This window comes from Lissotriton vulgaris, chromosome 1_1, assembly GCF_964263255.1.
Source record: "Lissotriton vulgaris chromosome 1_1, aLisVul1.2, whole genome shotgun sequence".
NCBI classification, from domain to species: Eukaryota; Metazoa; Chordata; class Amphibia; order Caudata; family Salamandridae; genus Lissotriton; species Lissotriton vulgaris.
The window spans coordinates 543,096,758-543,115,076 of NC_141685.1; the positions used below are offsets into that span (position 1 = coordinate 543,096,758).

Sequence of the window (18,319 nt, forward strand, 5' to 3'; positions counted from 1 at the left end):
TAGTTCCGTTTTTATGTTAGTAGAGTCATTTTAATGGAAGTGAAAAGTATGGTGAAACTGTGGTATGGTGGCAGGAAGTAGGCTTCTCTGCTGCCGCTGGAGTTTGCCGCCCGCCCTCCCTTCAAAGCCATTTATGGGCCTGTTGCAAAGTATTAAAAGTGTGGTACTTGCCTTGTACAGTGATTCGTAGGTTCGCTAGGTACAGCATGGCGTAGGGAATATTTGCTTACTGTAATTTCCGCTTTACGGGCAGAATCTTTTTACATGCGTCATGCACTTCCATTGTAAAGTCTGGAAAGAAAGACACTGCTTTCCCCTCGTAAGCGAAGTGACCCTTCTTCCTGGCGAGTCTGAGTATCGTATTGCGATCCCGATAATGTATCAGTCTAGCTATGATGGGACGGGATGTCGCACATGGAGGGGGTCTTGCTGGCAGAGATCTGTGTGCCCTCTCTACCACTAGTTGCTTTGAAAGAGCTGAGGTGTCAAAAAGCGCTACTAGCATGTTCTCAACATAGTCCTCCACCCGCCTAGTAGCTGTAGATTCCGGAATGCCTAAAATGCGGAGGTTGTTTCTCCAGGACCTTGCCTCCAAATCTTTGTTCTTGTCCACAGTGGTCAGCAGAAGATGTTCCTTATTTTTTGTACTTGGTCCCCTCTCTCCACAGATGTATATTCCAGATTGGAAATTCGCTGTTTAGCATCGCCAATGCACCCATCTTGCTTTCTCGATCGTTGTGTGAGGAAATCCATGCGCACACTCGGAGTCCATTTTTGCTTCTATAGAATTTAGGCTGTGGCGCATGGTAAGCAACCGGGAATGTATGTCAGCTTCTTCTAGCTGAGCCTGTTGGGGCTGCCTGTCTGTCGGCCCATGGTTGAGTCCCCTGCCGGTCCCACACTGATTTACGGGCATCTAAGGGGAGTTTGATTTATTTACCGTGAGCGTGCCCCATTCCCCTGACTCATGACTCTCACGTAAAGGAGCGGTGCAGCATTCAATCAGCCGGTGGGCGAAGGGTTACTGTAGTTCACCAGTTGGTTCCTCCTTACATGCCTGTCGGTGACTATCTTCCAACCTTTCAGGAGCATGAGTTGTGGCCGGCAGCGGTCCGCTCTAAGGCCTCGAGGGGATCAGCCACATGCTCCCTCTCTTACGTCACTCGCTTCATGTGTGGCAGTCATTACAGTAAACAAGATGGCCGATCTTCCCTATTCGCCTTGTGTTATTTTCCCATGTAGCGGAGTATCTAACTGCGGCTCTGCTTGGCCAGAGGGTGTGTGCCCATATTAATGGTGTGAAAGGGTAAAGAAACGGGCACTCCTTACTGGCTCTGCCGATCTGTTCTGCCCCATGACTTTTAAGATTCGCCACGAGCAGCAGCAGGGGAGGCCATCTCTTACCTCAGTCTCCTTGGGCGTATTGTCTGCGACCCGATCATCAGGATTGTGGGCCGCCGTGCAGCTCCTCCCTCCTCCCTCCACTGTGAGCCCCTGTCTCTCGCTGGAGTTTCTCTGTCTCTAAAGAGGTAGGAAGAAAAGCAAATGAAGAGGAAACAGTGGAAAGTAGGGGTTGTACGAATAGTGCTTTTAAAGAAAGAGGAAAGATGGAACAGTAGCATAAGCAATAAAAGAAAATCCAATCTAGCAAGGAAAGGGTGCAGTACCACAGACTGTTAATGGTGTACCTCTGGAGTTCTAAAGGGATCTCTAATAGCCACATAAGGCACTGCATCCTTAATGCAGCTTACTTAAGGATGTTATCCGGCATTGTTTTCTGTTGATTGCAGAATTGAAGGCCCAATGTTTTAATGTTTATATGAAACAGCAACTTTAACACAGGTGTTCCCACACTGTGTGTGCATCTGTTCGCGGCACCATCTGCTTTTTATGTTTAAGTTGGTTGGAGGGGTAGTAGGGAGGAGGAAGGATGTGGCGTTATGGACGGGGGCAACTGACTTCGGAACTAAGGAACAAAGGGTTCGAGTCTTAGCGTTGCTTCACCATTCTGTGATGCTGGGCAGTGTCTCCAAATTCAAATAATTTGGAAACTTCCCACCCTGTGTACTGGACTCCACACTGTTAGTCATTGTGAGTGTCGCATTGGCATCACGCTTTTCTTCATGCTCCTTCCTTAGTGTGGTAGTGTCCTCCAACATATAGCAGGCACCAGATAACACCACTTACATTCTCCATTGCACACACTCCGTGCAGTGTGTATGCACTGCTGCACTGGCTGTACTTGAAACAAGGTGCAGTGCCCCGCCACTCGCAGCATGCCAAATTGCAGGATTAACTCTCTTCCCCCCTATCCCCCCCTCCCCCCCCCCCCCCCACACACACACACACATCCTCGCCTAAATAAACACAACAAGTCTTGTTGCTTGGTCATGGTAAGCACACGACTGATTGATGTGTACCGTCCCATTGAACATGCCAAACTGGGTTCTGCTACAGCTTTGGAATCCCTGAAAATTCAGGGACGCATTAGAAGTTGAAGCACAGCCAGTAAGGTTGCTGTGCTCAGAGATGGCATATGGCATAAAATGACTTTTTACTCGCCAGTGTTCCACACATACATCACAGGCCTACTATCTGTTCACTCTGTACCTTGACTCACCCAGATTCCAAAAAACAAAAGCATGAGCACTCCGGTGCACAATCAGGTATGTCAAACCCCTGTGAGAGATGGGATAACACTGCCTTTCTCAGCCATCCCCAGATGTTCCACAGGAAGCTCCCGAACCCGCCAACAATACAACAGAAAGCAACAAGCAGTCAGGCAAGCAGTGGTTTGCTCTGGGATTGTTTTTGTAGAAGCAGCATGGCTGGCAAGAGCTCTGTGAAGTGAGAGCAAGCTGTGGGGACCGTCTATGCTTTTACATAGGTCAGTAAGGGTGTTGGGCACAGACTGTCCCCCGTAAAGAAAAAACAGCACAGGAGGGGTAATAAGGGGAAAGGGTTAGGTAGCACCAAGCAACAAGCGTTACTTGAAGTCCTGTTTCTTGTTTGTTTTACAAGGAGCCATTAAGTCTGAAACGTCTTGCTTTGCCGCTTTGATATTGCAGTTTCCCCGAGGTCACTGTGAATATTTGCAGGTATTAAAGTGGAAGTTAATAAAAAATACATTTCTATTCAAATAGCCACAGTTTCCGGACACCCGCTGCAACTATGGCAGAAAATAACTTTGGCTACATTACAACTTTAAAACTATGCCTCACCATACACACTGTTGTACGAGTAGTTCTTTTAAAGAAAGAGGATAGACTGAATAGTAGGGTAGCATAAGCAATAAAGGAAAATCCAGGAAGCAAGGATCGTGGGGTCAGTCGCGCGGATTATAACAAAAAAATGCTCCTGTGAAGATGAAGCTTGCGGTCCCTGAAACAGATGCCATGCTGATATACAAGCCCTAGACCGAACCAAAAAAAATAATTGTGCATGGAATGTACATTTTAAAAAGTGTAAGGCTATATGTAACGGGGGCAGTCTGCTGTGATGGTCTGAAACACCAAAAGGTGGGACTTATTAAGCATGCTTTAAAAACAAAAGCAGGTACTTATGAAGGGCAGGGACAGGAACGAATGGAAAAGATGAGAAGTGCTTCCAGCCACAGTCTACAGTACAGCATGCCTCACAGAGCAGTGCATTTGCTGCCCAGGCTCGACTTAAAAACCCTTTCTTCATTGTTGCTCTCAAGCAGCCATGTAGTAGTCATGTAGCAAAACTATCACAACCTGCACTCTGCATACCTGATGACCGGTTCCCCAGCTACAGTGGGTCGCTGGATTAGCACAGCCAGATCACCGTCAGACAGGACACTAAAAAGCACAAAGAAAGAAAGGGGAAAAAAAGGACAGGGGCCTTCGCTTTATGGACTAGGATCTGGAACAACTTCCCCATATCCATCAGGATTATTCCCGCCTTTCTCAGATTGAGGAACTAGCTGAAGGCACGCCTTTTTGAAGAACACTACATTACAGCCAAGTAATAGTCTATTTTCACTCGTGGAACCCGTTTTCCCGTTGATTAACATAGGATATGTCCCTAACTTTGTCCCGCTATACCACTGTGTTACCTTTTGAATAGGTTTGTGCTATACAGATACTACATACATAAAGTGTAAATCTGCCTCATTGCTACTATAGGTGAAAAGACAAAGAACAATGAAGGTTGCATGATTATGGCTTTGAAAGATAATCTTAATTTGAATATTTTGTAAACTATATGTTCAAGATAAAGAACATAAATACTACTTAAATAAAAAACTGGTAGTAAATATGGAAAAGACCAAAATCCTATGCTTCGGCAAAAGTAATACCCGTTTCCCTTGGTATTTAGGTACGGAACAACTTGAGAAGGTAACGGAATATAGATATCTGGGAGTATGGTTCACGAGTAACTTGAAATGGACCACCCATCTGGAAGCGTTAAAAATCAGGGCAACAGCCTCTATAAAGGGCTTAAAAAGGTTTAATAGCTTCTACGGAGACTTTTCAGATGGGCCGGCTATAAAGGCCTACCTAGCAATGGTCCCCGCGCAATTCCTATATGGATCAGAAGTTCTCCTCCTTAGCGGGGAAAAAAGGTTGGGATAAAGAGGAGGGTATGATCCTAAAAAGCTTGTTCTCGTTGCCGAAATCCGCAATGGTACAAGCAGCAAGATTGGAGATAGGAGTTACTTCCTGGGCAATTACATCCAGGATGGCACTAATACGGTTCTGGCAGCGTCTGGAGACAGGGGAACCTCCCAGAAAAATATCACAGTGGTGTAGAGAGGAAATTGCCTCCAGCGAGTTATCGTTGGCTAAAGAAACAAGACTCTTACTAAAGGAAGCCTATGGGAAGCTAGGGATAGAACTAGATACCCAGTTAGGACACACCAATATAGGCAAAAAAGATCTACGGTCATTGGGAGCGGATGTGTCCTGCATATGCGATCAAGAGTATCTCCGCCAAAAAATATCGGTGTCCCATATGATCCAAGTATGGATTTCAGAAGTCCACTCCTACCCTTACTTGGATAGGTTGCCGAATCAGCACTTAAGAAGAGAGGTTTTAAAACTGAGAATGGGCATAAACCCCTGTTATGTAAATACCAGGGTTAAAAATTACATGATAAGTAGTAATGGCAATTGCACATGTACGTTAGGTACCTCCTGTGATATTATTCATATTTTATTAGACTGTAGGATGACCCTTGATATACTTAAGGAGATTTTAGGCCTGCTATTCAAAACTTATAGGATTATGAATAGAAAGCAAGCTGTAGATCTGCTGGTGGGGATGGTAAATCTGGATATAGCCTGTGCCTTGGGGAAATACATGAGCCGAGTCAGGGGGTTTCTCCAGAGTATAGAGGTATAGGCGTATGGTAACGAGATTGCACTTCAATGTATGTATTATGTCTGAAAGGCCTGGTCACATATGTTTTCTCATGTTCACCCTTGTGATTTTCACATTCTAGGAGGATACTGATTAATAACAAAGTTACTGGGGTTTCCTCCCGGAAAGGACTGAATTGCAATTTTACAAATTTTATATATTTTGTTTTTTTATAAAGTTTTATAAATGTATTGTGTATACTTTTATGGTTGTAATAACCCAAATAAAGTTTTAATGACTGACTGAAGATAAAGAACAGGTACTTTTACATCCTGTCTTTTTTGTATTCTCAACTGTGGGTACCTTGCAGTTTATTAATGCAACCGGAAATGCTTCTGTAGGTTTTAATTCAGCGATTTGCTTGGTGGTACTGAGCAACTATGTTTGCTTCATAGAATGCAAATCCCTTTCACTGCATGTATGTGTGCCTTTGCTTATTTCCTATTTTACTACTGAAAAATAGATTGCAACATGCTTCGCTTACACAAATGAAATTCCTATCATATCTTGCATGCTATGGCCTTAAATTCACTCAGTTTTTTAATTTGTTTTACTTTTTATGCTCATTTGCCCTTCCTCTATCTTCTTCCTTCTTCTTCTGTAGTTTATACTGCAGTGATCCTAAAGCTAGATATGTAATTTCACTGACAATTTACAGCAACTGTGCTGGATAACATTAACTTCTCATTCTTGGGAAAGCGTGCAACAGTCCGTATGAGGTCCCTCCGGAATCCCTACTTGGTTGCAGATTAAATGTGGATCATTCCCACAGAAGATGTTGGATTTTATCATTTGTAAGAAGAATCAGGAGGGTAGTATGAGATCTTGGCCACTGGTGCAAGGCTCAGTTTCCTTTTTACCAGTAAGGTAGCCAGGGTCCTCTCTCTCTCTCTCCAGGACACTTAGCTTTGATGTGGAGGTCACTGTAACTGGATTTACGGAAGAGGTGAGGTAATCCTGGGGGAAACTATGTGGTCTCAAGACCATTTTTTGCCCTGGTACCAGCCAACTTGTCTCGGCTGTATTCTACTGGTACGGTCCAGGGAAAGAGGAGCAGGTGATTATGAGACAATGATCTTTCGGGGACCAAACACACTAATGTGGAGCACCATCCAGCATGCTCCTCATCTAGGTGCAAGAAGCTCAACTTCATATTGTGCCATCGGATGAAGTCTGTAACTTCTTCTGTGTGTTGTGGTGCTGTCCTGTTGCTCCTGTGGTTCGAGTCAGAGGCTCAAGTCTTAGTTTTGACTGGAGAATTGTACAGGGTCTTCGGCATACTGGTGGATTTTCTATTACACTGTCCCAGCCTGACCATACAGATTCATCTCCTGAATCCTTTTCGTCACTACTCCACAGGTTATCCCAACTCCTGTGCTGTGCAGGTGTTGTTTGAGAGGGAGAGATCCACCCAGTCAACTAGCAAAGAGCCAAGCTGTTAAAGAAGCCACTCTCCCCCAATGTACGGGACCATCATCAGTCCCCCAGAAGCAGAGGAACTCAATGGAAAACTGAGACACCAAGAAAGCATCACTCCTCTCAAGGTAGTCTCTTAGTCAGGAGTCTGCAGCCTTCATGGACCCTAACTTTGTCCTGAACAGGATGATGTATAAATCATTTGATCTGTTGATCCTGTGTGACTTAAGGCTTCTTACATCAAAAACCTCTTTCTTGATGGCCAAGAGATTATCCAACTGCCCGAGTGAGCCTCAAGCCTTTTGCTTTTCAGGACGCTTTCATGGTTTTCCGTAATGACTAAGTCCTGGAGGACCTGTAACACAATTAGAATTGTATCTAAATGAAGAGATTGTTTTTGTAATATGTTCCCCTTGTTTTTCTCATTTCTCTACAGTTGAGGAAATAAAAAACAATCTGGACTTTAGACTTGCAGTGTTCTATTATCTTGACAGAACCATGGACCTACGTTCTACTGTCTACGTTTGGTACTGTTTGTCAACACAATCCAGCAGGGCTTAGGCAGCAGCTGCATTATCCAGGCATGAACTGTTTGCTAGGCAGGCGACCCCCCCTCTCACTCTGTTGATACTATGCTCTTTATGCTTCTTTCCAGGCTGATGCTAAATATTGCTAGCAGTCTATTTGGAACTTGCTTTCCCAGACCTATGCTCCCTATTTCTACTTTCCCCTTTTTTCATTGTAATTTGCTATAGAATCTTCTCACAAGATAAGCATGGGGAACAGCAGGATGCAAAGTATGATAAAGTTAACACTAACTCTGGTAGTCTGTAGACTATTTTCAATTATTGACGCACTCCTGCTGGCCAAGAATGCTCACCATTAAGCTTCCTTTTTCCAGAAGACAAAGGGATAAGGTGCACAGATGTGCAGCCGATTAGGATATTCACGTATCATGCATGCATGCTTGTTAACTACATGCAAAGATCTGAATAATTAGCAATTCCAGAACTACTTTACTTTCCCACCGAGTGCGAACAAACCTAATTATTGAGAACAGAGGACACAGTTAAAATGAACTATTCTTTAGAAATAACTCGGATGTATTTAAACCATAGGCCTCAGATATCCATCCCTACTTGCATGAAAAATAGAGTAGTAAATATTCGAGTTCCCCTTGCTCACTTGCATGTCCTTGTGTAGAGGAGTCACAACAAAAATTAAACTTTTTTGAAGTTTTATGTTGAAACTTTTCAAGTGCAAATTACACTGTATAACCTTGAAATAGGAGGAGAGCAGGCCACGATTCGGTTCACTGGCTTGTGTTTAGTCAGAAAATGGTTTTGCTGTGTTTGGCTCAAGCACTGGAGTGGATGTCTGCCGCAAATCGTGATGCATTTTAAACATAACCAAACAAGATATATTTTCAAATTATTTCTAAAATAACTTCTAAGAGCTGCTTGTGTTACTGTGTAGAGACCAATTATATTTGTAACTGATAACTAATAGATGTTTGGTATCAGTAAACTCAGAAGACCCGATGTGATTGTCTGGACCCATATGGCACACTATTCTGCCTGCTTCTGTGTAAGATTTGTGAAAATTTGTTAAAACGAAAAATAAATATTCTGGAAACTTTTTTAGGTCTCGCCTAGGCAGCGAGCGAGCGAACAGCGCCGCAACAACGTTAATAACAAACAGATGGCCCCTGCGCGCTGCTGCTCGCTCCCGCAAGGTGGCGCCACAAGCACGAGTGCTCCAAAAGTGCAGACCACTTGTTTTGTAGGCCTCAGGCTCTCAAGCTGTCACAGAAGACCCAAACAAAATAAACTCTGCCCTTCCGCCTCTTTGGGTCACTGTTTACTGGACCAGTCCGCAGGCAGAAGCGCCTGTTTTTAGCTGAACTCAACCAGAACAAATCCAGTACTAAACCATTTGGAAAGTTACCTTTAGAATGTGCAGCTGGCTTGATAAAATTAGAGTAAGTAATGGTGTTTTTGTTCATTAAACGTTTTAAGTAGTGGCATAAGAAAGCTTTAGTCATTCTCCTCAACCTTCCTTTCCTTTCAGCACACGATCCACTGAATGCTGCCACTCATATCTAGTTTTTGTTTTGTTTGAAAATTTCAGCTGCCGGATTGATATGTATTTTTTTAGTGTATAAAGTGACTACTTATTTAAGATTGTCCTACTCAATTTAAACAGATGTTTTGTCTATGATGCGTACGCTCCAGGATCCTTAAAGTTGTGTGCATTTTTATATATTACTGCTATTGTGGCGACATTGAGATTAAATCTGTATTTGTGCATTTAGCTCGTCTGCTCGTATTACTGTGCCTGCGTACACAGATGTCAAATACTACATGCTATGTCAACGTGAGCAAAACATCTTTAGGGTTAATTTCAATACTAAATGCATAGTAACGAGCTAGCCTCCTCAGTCGCTGCATATTACACAATTCCAAAATAGCAGTTGCAGTATATAGGCTCTCAACTTTAAACACCACGCACTGCAGCCTTTCCGGTGTCTGCTGGGTAGCTATACTGAATTTACCAAACTAGACAGTACTTTGGTCTTTCAGTATAGCGATGAGGGTTTTTTTTGTACACTCTCGTGGGACACAACAATTATTGGCAATTATTTAACAAAGGACGACGATTTCCCCTAAAATTCACATGTATGTATTCATTGATTTAGCATAAAGGTCCAGTAGAATGTGTGAGCTGGGGGTGTAGCCTCTCTTCTCGGATGTTCACTTGCTGGGTTTCTATCCAGTCTCCTCGATGTGTGGATAATGGACCCCACTGGTGCTCCTGCTTCGCACAGAAAGCCTAAAATAGCTCTGTGTTTAGACTATTTAGACACTGAATCCGGATCTGAGTGTGAGTTTATTTACTGGTCAGTGCATTTCTTGAGTTTTGGGGTGATTGCCTTGATGGAAAGTAAGACTCTGAGGTTAGCGATTGGACTGTGACGGGCCGTACTAGAGGCCTCCACAATGCACAGGTCTATAGATTGGTCAAAAACTGTTCTTGTTTTTGTGGGTTTTTTTTATTTCTGTTTTTTAGATTGGTTCGATCTCGCCGATATCCTGATTTTGGACTGGTGTGAATGTGCTTAACCTGACACTTTACCTTTTATGGTTAGGGTTGCTTGTATGATGTGCCATGATTGTTTGTTGCAGAGTACAGTGGGCACAGCTCTAGCATTATAAACGTGCAGTGCCAATCCCTTGCAAATTCGGACTAATTTGCTTGTTTCTTTTGCTGCACCAAATTTGAAAATGAGCTCCTCTGGTGCATATATGTGAGCAGCGTTGGTGCATGTCAACAGCAGCATGCATAATCCTTAAGTGACTGAGACTTGTGCCACTGGTTTTCAGTTGCTGAAGCTCTCTGGTGAGCATGTAATTATCTTTCCTTTTGCTTGCTCATAGTGACCTTTGGGACTGGAGGTTGAGGCAGAGTGGGAGACGTCAGATGATTACGAGCTAGTGTGACCTTGATTTCCAGGCCTACAAGAGATTCGGCGGGAAGGTGGCATGTGTGGTTCTCTCGGGTTGAAAGGGCATGCACAAGAGTGTTGATGGCCAGTTTTTTGTGCCTTTTATGGTGTATTCAAATTGATCTGGATTGGTATCCTAACTTACCATGAACGGTGATAGGCACTGTTATGTAGGCTCAGCAGCAGTGCATGACGACTTGAAGTGTTTCTGTCTCTGTAGTGTGGTGGAGCTCAGTGGGCTGTATCTTGCACCCTACTGTGCTGTAGGTAACTAGTTTGTCTGGGTTGGCCGCTGGTCTTTTTTTTTTTTATTGTCGTGGATTTTGTGAAACCTTATTGTTTGGGAAACCAATGGGCCACGTCACTATTTAACAAGCATTGGCATAGCCAATGGGCCTCACTTTTAGTAACTTATAAGTATTTAGTTATGCAGCACAATATCCTTGGTGCAACAACATTAACTGTTGCATGGTTAAACACTTACAAGGTCCCAAAGGCGAGACATATTGGCTATGCCAATGCTTGCTAGAGATTGCTTGCAGTGTCCATTCAGAAAATGTATGGTTTAAAGCAATACCTCTTAACCTGGGGTCTGGCACTGTTTAATAATATGATATTATTTAATATTCTAAAGTATGTATACATAAAAAGCAAAAACGTAACATTTTATAATGGGCTGTAAAGGTGAAAGAATATGAAATTTGAGGCTAAATATTAAAAGGTTGTTTGCTTGATTCATGGAAGGAGCTAAATACAGCAAACGGATCTAGTATGGACTATTGGCAACCTTCATTAAAGCACTGGTATGCGTCGGCAAAAAAGCATGCATCAGAAGCAAAAAACGCAAAATGATATGTTTGCGTCTAGAATATCTCATAGGGCCAGATGTAGGTAGCCCAATACCGGTCGGAAACGGCCGAAAATACAGTTTTTCGTCCGTTTCCGACCGGTATTGGGCTATGGAGATGTAGGGCCCTTGAAAACCTACAGAATCGGTCATTTTACCGAATCGGTAAATATACCGATCGGTAAAATTACTGATTTCTATATGTTTCCAATGTAGGTATCACTTTTAACACTGCTACAAGGCTTTCAGGATTCGTATTTACCATGCAATACAATTGCATGGTAAATAACGAATTCTTGTGTACATGCACATCTGTGCATGTACACCTGTGCCATGTGGCACACAGACATGCCCTTAGGGCATGTATGTGTGCCACATAGCACACAAGCCAGAAACAGGGGTGCAACAGGGTGTCAAAGTGACACCCTGTCCCCCTTGGCAATTCGGTATTTTTACCGATTCGGTAAATACCGAATCGGTATTTGCTATTGAATCCTATGGGCTTTAAGGCCCATAGGATTCAATAGCAAATACCGATTCGGTATTTACCGAATCGGTAAATTTCGAATCGGTATTTTTAACTGTTTTTTTTTTTTCCTACATAGGTTTTACCGAATCAGTAAAATTCGGTATTTAAGAATCTGTAAAACCTATTTACCTACATCTAGCCCTTAGTCTTTAAGAAATAAAATCACATTTTGAAAAGCTCCAACCTTACAATTAAATTGTGTCCATACTCCTTCTTTGCTTCCATTAGGCCTGTATATTATTTTTAATTGTTGAATGTAATTTTTGAAATCGTGCTAAAGTATTCTGCTAATATAGATAACTTTACGCTTTGTTTGTCCCAGTCGGCCTTATGGCGCCCTTTGGTTAATTTCCTACATATACATTGGATCAAATAATTCTGACATTACTTAAAATGTGTGGTATTTTTACACTAGATAGGGCCTTTACAAATACTTATGTTTTCCTTTTCACTGCTATCTGTATCTTCTAAAAAATTACTGAAATATTTGGATTAAAAAAGTGTCTTTTTTTTGTTTGTGAATTGAATAAAATATGTAATTTGTGTATTCGCTTGATGTATACTTCTTTCTGTATGTTCGTGTATTGTTGTGAGACTTAACCCTTAAAAATTCCCCGTCTTCCAATACTAATGCAGCGGGGGTTCACAGAAGTCCAGATGTTATAAACAGGTTGTTTAAAGCTTCCTTTTGAGTCCTGGGTTGAGGTCTGTCGCCAACTATGAGGTGCTTTGTGAACCGTTATGAAGCTGAGCTCGAGCTCATGTTACTTAAGCACCTTCGCTGATCACAAGTCCTGTAAAAACCTGCCCATATATGTTAAAGCCAAGTCTTCAAGCTGGGTGCGTGTCTGGGATTTCTTTGGTCTTTTTTAAAGGAATTAATTTGCATAGGATTTTAACCTGAAACTCGTTACATCTCTCAAGTCTTGGCCACGCGAACAGATTGCACTTCTGGAAAAACCCCTGTGGTGTAAAAGCAAAATAAAAAACACAGTATTCTTTGGGCACGCTAGAAGGCAAAGCAGCTGAATTTGTCACACCCTCTTAGCGACTGCTTTGGAAGGCTTAAAGCGGCGGCAGGGCGAGTGATGTAACGATCACAAGACCACTGGCCTCTGGTAAAGTGTTGCTGACGTGCAGTGCGTATTTTTTGTTTATAATTAGTATTTCGCTGTGCATTTGTGCAACTCTCCTTCCTCCCGCCCCTTGAACTTCCTCCTGTAGCATTTATCAGTTAATTATTGCCGCTTCTGGCTCACGCTTTCCTCCCTGCTTTCCTAAGCAGTATTTTAGTATAATGTGCACATTCAGCAGTGCAGTTTGGCAGCCCAGAGAATCCGCATGTTGGCAGTTCCTATAACTCACTGCAGGCGCTGCTCACTGACAGACGGCAGAGCCGCACACACGGAGATTTACTGTGCATGGTAATGCTTTCCATTTTTTTTTCTGAGTTGAAATGTCATGTTTTTAAGAAAGCTGATTGAATTTCTCTTAATGTAGAAAATGTAGCATTCCGGTTCGGTGTTTTCACACTATTGATTGTTGTGTTTTTACTGTATTCGAATCGTGTTTTATTTACAGTTCTTGACACTGTTTAAATTAACCTTTTCATATATTACAGCAGTCCTTGTAGTGTGTGACACAAATATATTTATTTCTAGATGTTCACAAAGCGCACACGTGATCCAAAGGTATCGGAATGGTGTACTTCGATGCCATTATATGGAGGCAATGTTTTAGGTACAGCTTGGTTTAAGCTTGGACAGTAGCAGTTTCTCACAACTTGCTCTGTGGTGCAAATACGTTACAGGTGAACTTACACAAAAGCAGCCCATTCCCTTCCATCATACCATTTCTATTGCCCAGTTTAAAATTGTTTAGATCCTCAGGCGAAGAAAGATACTGCAGAAGTCTACAGTGGATGGCAGTTGCCAGATGCAGTGTTTGCCACATCTGGCTACACCTGTTTCTCAGTATGTGCAGTTCCGAACTACCAAATTGGTAAAGTGAGCACCGGCCTATGGGCCCCATTCCTTTTAGGGCCCCGTGACAAAGGATCAAAATAATATTGATTTGTTCTTGAAACAAAATTACAGTCAAGCTTTCTTAAATATTGTTTCCAAAAGATTGGAAAAAAATGAATCCACTCAAAAAAATGAAAACTTTACATGAACGACTCTATAGAGAAAATACTGGAATAATGCAATGTACCAATTCAATATTTAAAGTTGTGTTGCTTTATTGAAATGTAAAAAAAAGTGTATAATAACATTAATAGTGATTACTGTCTAGTTTTGTGTAATAAAATTGGTTTATTTAAATTGTTGATTGGTAATGCTAAAAACATTTTAGGAGATAATTTGCGATGGGGGCCCCCAACATTTTGACTGTCAAAGGGAGTCCATAGAGTTTAAACCGACACGGAGTATGATAAGCTGTAGTGATTCAGTAGCACCACCCAACATGTTCAAGGCCACGTTCATGCATCACACAGTGGACATAGGTAATAACTTTGTGCTTTCCCATTGAAATATTAGCGGTTACAGCGCAACCAGCGTAACTAAGTGGTGCACATTGTTCAAGTTGACTTCCTGTCACAGATGATCATGTGAAAGGATTCTTACGCTTTGTTTGTCCAATTGAGTCCTGTGACTAAATGGAGGTTCGTCTTTTCCCGAATGCAGAGAATTGTTTATGCGACCGTGTATCGGGAGAATCTGAGAGTACCCACCCCAACCAAGTAGTTTGGATTTTTACTATGCAAAAACAATTGGGGAACCCTGGGTAGTTACAAGTCGTTAGCTGCCTTTTTAAATGAAGTGCTTCCCAAACAACACCACCACTCTAAATGAGCTTACCTTAGATGTCTGTTCTTCTAGCAGAATTTCTAAGCATAGGATAAACCCAATGTCACCCCACTGTGTTAGACAAGTGACAGCCTTTTTTTTTCTTTCCTTAAGCAAAGTATCAGTAAGTGCTGTCCATGCCTAGATAAAATACAATAAAGGCATTTTACCGTTTGAGGCACAGAAATACAGCAATGGGATTAATAAAATACTGCCCGGGGCAACCTGGAATAAATAAAAGCAGGTCCTAACACACATGGTTTACTCTTGTAAATCTCAGCGGTGGCTAGCAAATCTGCATAGTTACGGGTCAATTTCTTGTCTCTGGGGGAACATGTTTTTAGCCCCAGGTTTTGCACACCATGGGTGACCCAAGGGGATGGATATTGTCTCTCTGAGGGTCCTCTCTTGCTGTAGGACGTTGAGGGTAAAGATGTGTTTTTTAGGTCGAGCTGGTGTTGGAGCGCGAAGCGCTCCCGCCAGCGCGAGTTCTATAGTCACTGTGCTAACTGGCAAGGGAGATAGAGCTGTGAACGAGCGGCTACTGGCCTGTGCACGAGCCGATTATGCTCTGTGAACTCGCACGTCTCCAGAAGGCGACGTGCTGCGCCAGAGCCGCCTCCAGCTTGTTTTAGATGCACTGAGTCATTAAAGAAGTGTTGCAGTTTTGGAAACATGTCATCTAAGGTTTCTTTTTTATTATACTTTATTTACAGAAGTAAGTCGTTTGTGCTTTTATTTTATGATTACTGGGACTGTCTTAATTATACAGCTTGCTTTAATCCTTGTTACTACTGAATTCCGAAGTGGGGAAGTCTTCGATGAACCGAGGCCTCTGGGTCATGGGCGGTAGAATCGTAAAGGTGATGGTGTGGCTTACTCGAACCAAAAAAAGTGTCTGAAAAGAAGTTGTGGATAATGAGATCGGCAAGGTACCAGGGCCTATCGTCTATGGGTCTTTGAATAAACTGAGCCCATGTTTTTCGGATTCTTTGCAGTACTTCTACTGTTATAATTATTTGTTCAAGGGCGGTGTGCTTGTCTTTGTACCACGTGCAGCTTTGTGTTGGTGCAGGTCGAGGTTTTGTGAGACTGCAGTAAGATGTTTACAGTGACTCTCGCCCCTTACATTATACCAGGAGATACCGGAAAAATGAAACTTTTTATTGCGTGAACATTATTGTTAGAGTTTTGTAACCTCTATTCTTCATTAATGGTGTCGACCTACTTGTGTACAAATACCGTGTCTGTTTCTACCGTTACTTTATAATACTTGCATTGTTAGGCAGTTGTTTCGTCGTCTTCCTCCTACCGCCATGCCTTTGAATATCGAGTCGGGAATAGTTACTCTGCCGACGGAACACCTGCTCATGGCTTGGAGATGCTGTCCACCTTTTAGGAGCAATCGACTTTAGTGGCTGCATTGTTCTCTTATTGGTTGTATCCTGTTTGAGTCCTCGGACTGTTCTCCTGTAATGGGACCGAAAAGGCTGTACTGTACAGTAATTACCCTTTTAGATAGTGCTGCATCCCAATCGGATGTTTCTTTTCCGCATATCTCGGTAATTTGTGCCATATTCTTTCCAGCCCCCAACTAAGTTTACTTGAGTTCCCAGTTTGTTTTGTCATTTTCTTTACCTGTCTGCTGGTAAAATGTCTTGTAAGCTGCTTGACAATTCTCTCTCTCTTTCTCTTATATATAATATATATCTCTCCTCGCCGGCTTGACCCCACCACCATCCTTCTTGACATTAGGCCAGAAGGTCGCCACCCACTTTGACTCCTATATCTGGTGTGTGTGTGTATGATTTCGGCAGGCTTATATGGGAGTGAAACCCCTGTGACATGTGCCAATCTCTGTTCTTTTCTGGTTCTCATGCCTCGTATATGGCAACGCTGTTGCCACTTTTCCAAACTAATTGTACAGAACATTAGCGCCTGCGGTGAGCTAACCAGCTTCGAGAGACTGCTAAAGACATGGTTGTTTTAGATGTGCACGCCCACATAATTACACAGCACTCTAATGCAACATACACTCCAAATACCACTCAGTGCCACGTAAGTTATATGCAACATAATTACACTGCACTCAATGCAACATACACTCCAAATACCACTCAGTGCCACATAATTACACTCTACTCAGTGCAACACACACTCCACACAATACCACTCAGTGCCACATAATTATATGCTACATATTTACACTGCGCTCAAGGCAACATACACTCCAAATACCACTCAGTGCCACATAATTACACTCCACATAATTACACTGCACTCAATGCACCATACACTCCAAATACCACTCAGTGCCACATAATTACTACACTCCAAATCCCACTCAGTGCCACATAATTACACGCCACATAATTACACTGCACTCAATGCAACATACACTCCAAATCCCACTCAGTGCCACATAATTACACAGCACTCAATGCAACATACACTCCATATTCCACTCTGAAGGACTGAGTTCTTTAAGACCCAGCGGTGCCAGGGCACAACACCTGAAACCTTCGTGGGTAACCTGCTCCGGCGTACGGATCACAGAGACACGGGACACTTCCTTCGGCGTCAAAGATTCAAGGTTTATTTACTGCAGGGAACACAGAAGTCACGACAAGTACACCACGTGCAACTTGGGGAGACTGCTTCAAATTGGTTCTGTGGATCGCTCCTTTTATACAGTTTTTACTCATAGAGTTACATTGAACACAAAAGTTTACAACCCGGTTCCCATCATTATCCCCCAGAGGGGTCGCCTTTGGTCACTTTGAAACACATGAAGTCCGGAACATAAGTGCGGAAACATTTGGCGGTTCCCAACTGTAAAAACCCATCTTCCCACCATTAGCGAATTCCAATCGGCAGTAAAACAGATCGAAATAAGAACAAGGACAGGTGTAGAGGAAGACGGAGACAGTGGGGAGATCGGAAAGGGTGAAAAAGGGGAGGTATCGGGAAACACGAGATACAGGCATCAAAGGGACGTGCCTAATGAGATGCACGGCTGAGACAATAAGTCCGTGCGGCAAGATGAGCCTCGAGCGGCGCCATCTGCCTTACAGTAGCAACCCCCTCATCATAAAAGACATTTACGAAGAACATGTGTCTTCCGCAAAATATCTTGGGAGTCCCAGGGTCGCGAAGCGGACAGCGTCCGTTCGCTGGCTACCTGAGGGCAAGAGACAAAATGGATGCCGTATCTAAGATGGAACCCGTGGGTACAGATGAAAACCCACATAACAAACGAACGGTTTAAGTTAGCACAGCGAAACTGCGCACACTTACTAAACTCGTCATTTGCGGTTCATAGATACCAGACTCGACCATATTCGTACGAGTTAAAAACACCACTTACAATTGTCACGGAACCTCAGACGCTCCTTTTGCCCTCATGTAGGCAAGCACTAGTCGGAATCATATTCGATATTCATCAGACCATCGAGATGTTGCTGTAGCATAGCTCTGTCCAACCGAGTCCCCTTGGTAACAGGTGGTTGTCTCATACACGTTGTAGCACAGAGGCCACATAAGGCAGGACCACACTGCACACAAAGGCAACACGTGAACAGGAACACCACAACAACTCCGATGATCATCAGAATCTTCCAACCCCAAGTCGACATCAGGCCCCAAAACCATCCAAGCAGCGTCCAATCCCCTACATCCACGTGTATGGATTCGGAGATCTTATGCAACCTCGAGATGGCTTGATAGACAGTAGGGGCGTTATCTGGAATGAAAATGCAGCAGCTCGAATGGATCACCTTACATACCCCACC

The 18,319-nt window shown here is 43.0% G+C and overlaps 1 protein-coding gene across 4 annotated transcripts in view; it reads left to right on the plus strand.

Moving 5' to 3' along the window:
• EVI5 (ecotropic viral integration site 5) overlaps positions 1-18,319 on the plus strand; it is a 1,064,947-nt gene that overhangs the window by 169,840 nt on the left and 876,788 nt on the right. For 2 of the 4 annotated variants that reach the window (XM_086953929.1, XM_086953931.1), the window contains exon 1: positions 12,974-13,106. The exons of the other annotated variants lie outside the window; for them this stretch is intronic. In XM_086953929.1, coding sequence (XP_086810055.1) covers positions 13,104-13,106 — 3 coding nt within the window. In that variant the 5' untranslated portion in view covers positions 12,974-13,103. Of the gene's footprint in view, positions 1-12,973; positions 13,107-18,319 lie in introns of those variants that run through there. 4 annotated transcript variants of the gene reach the window in all.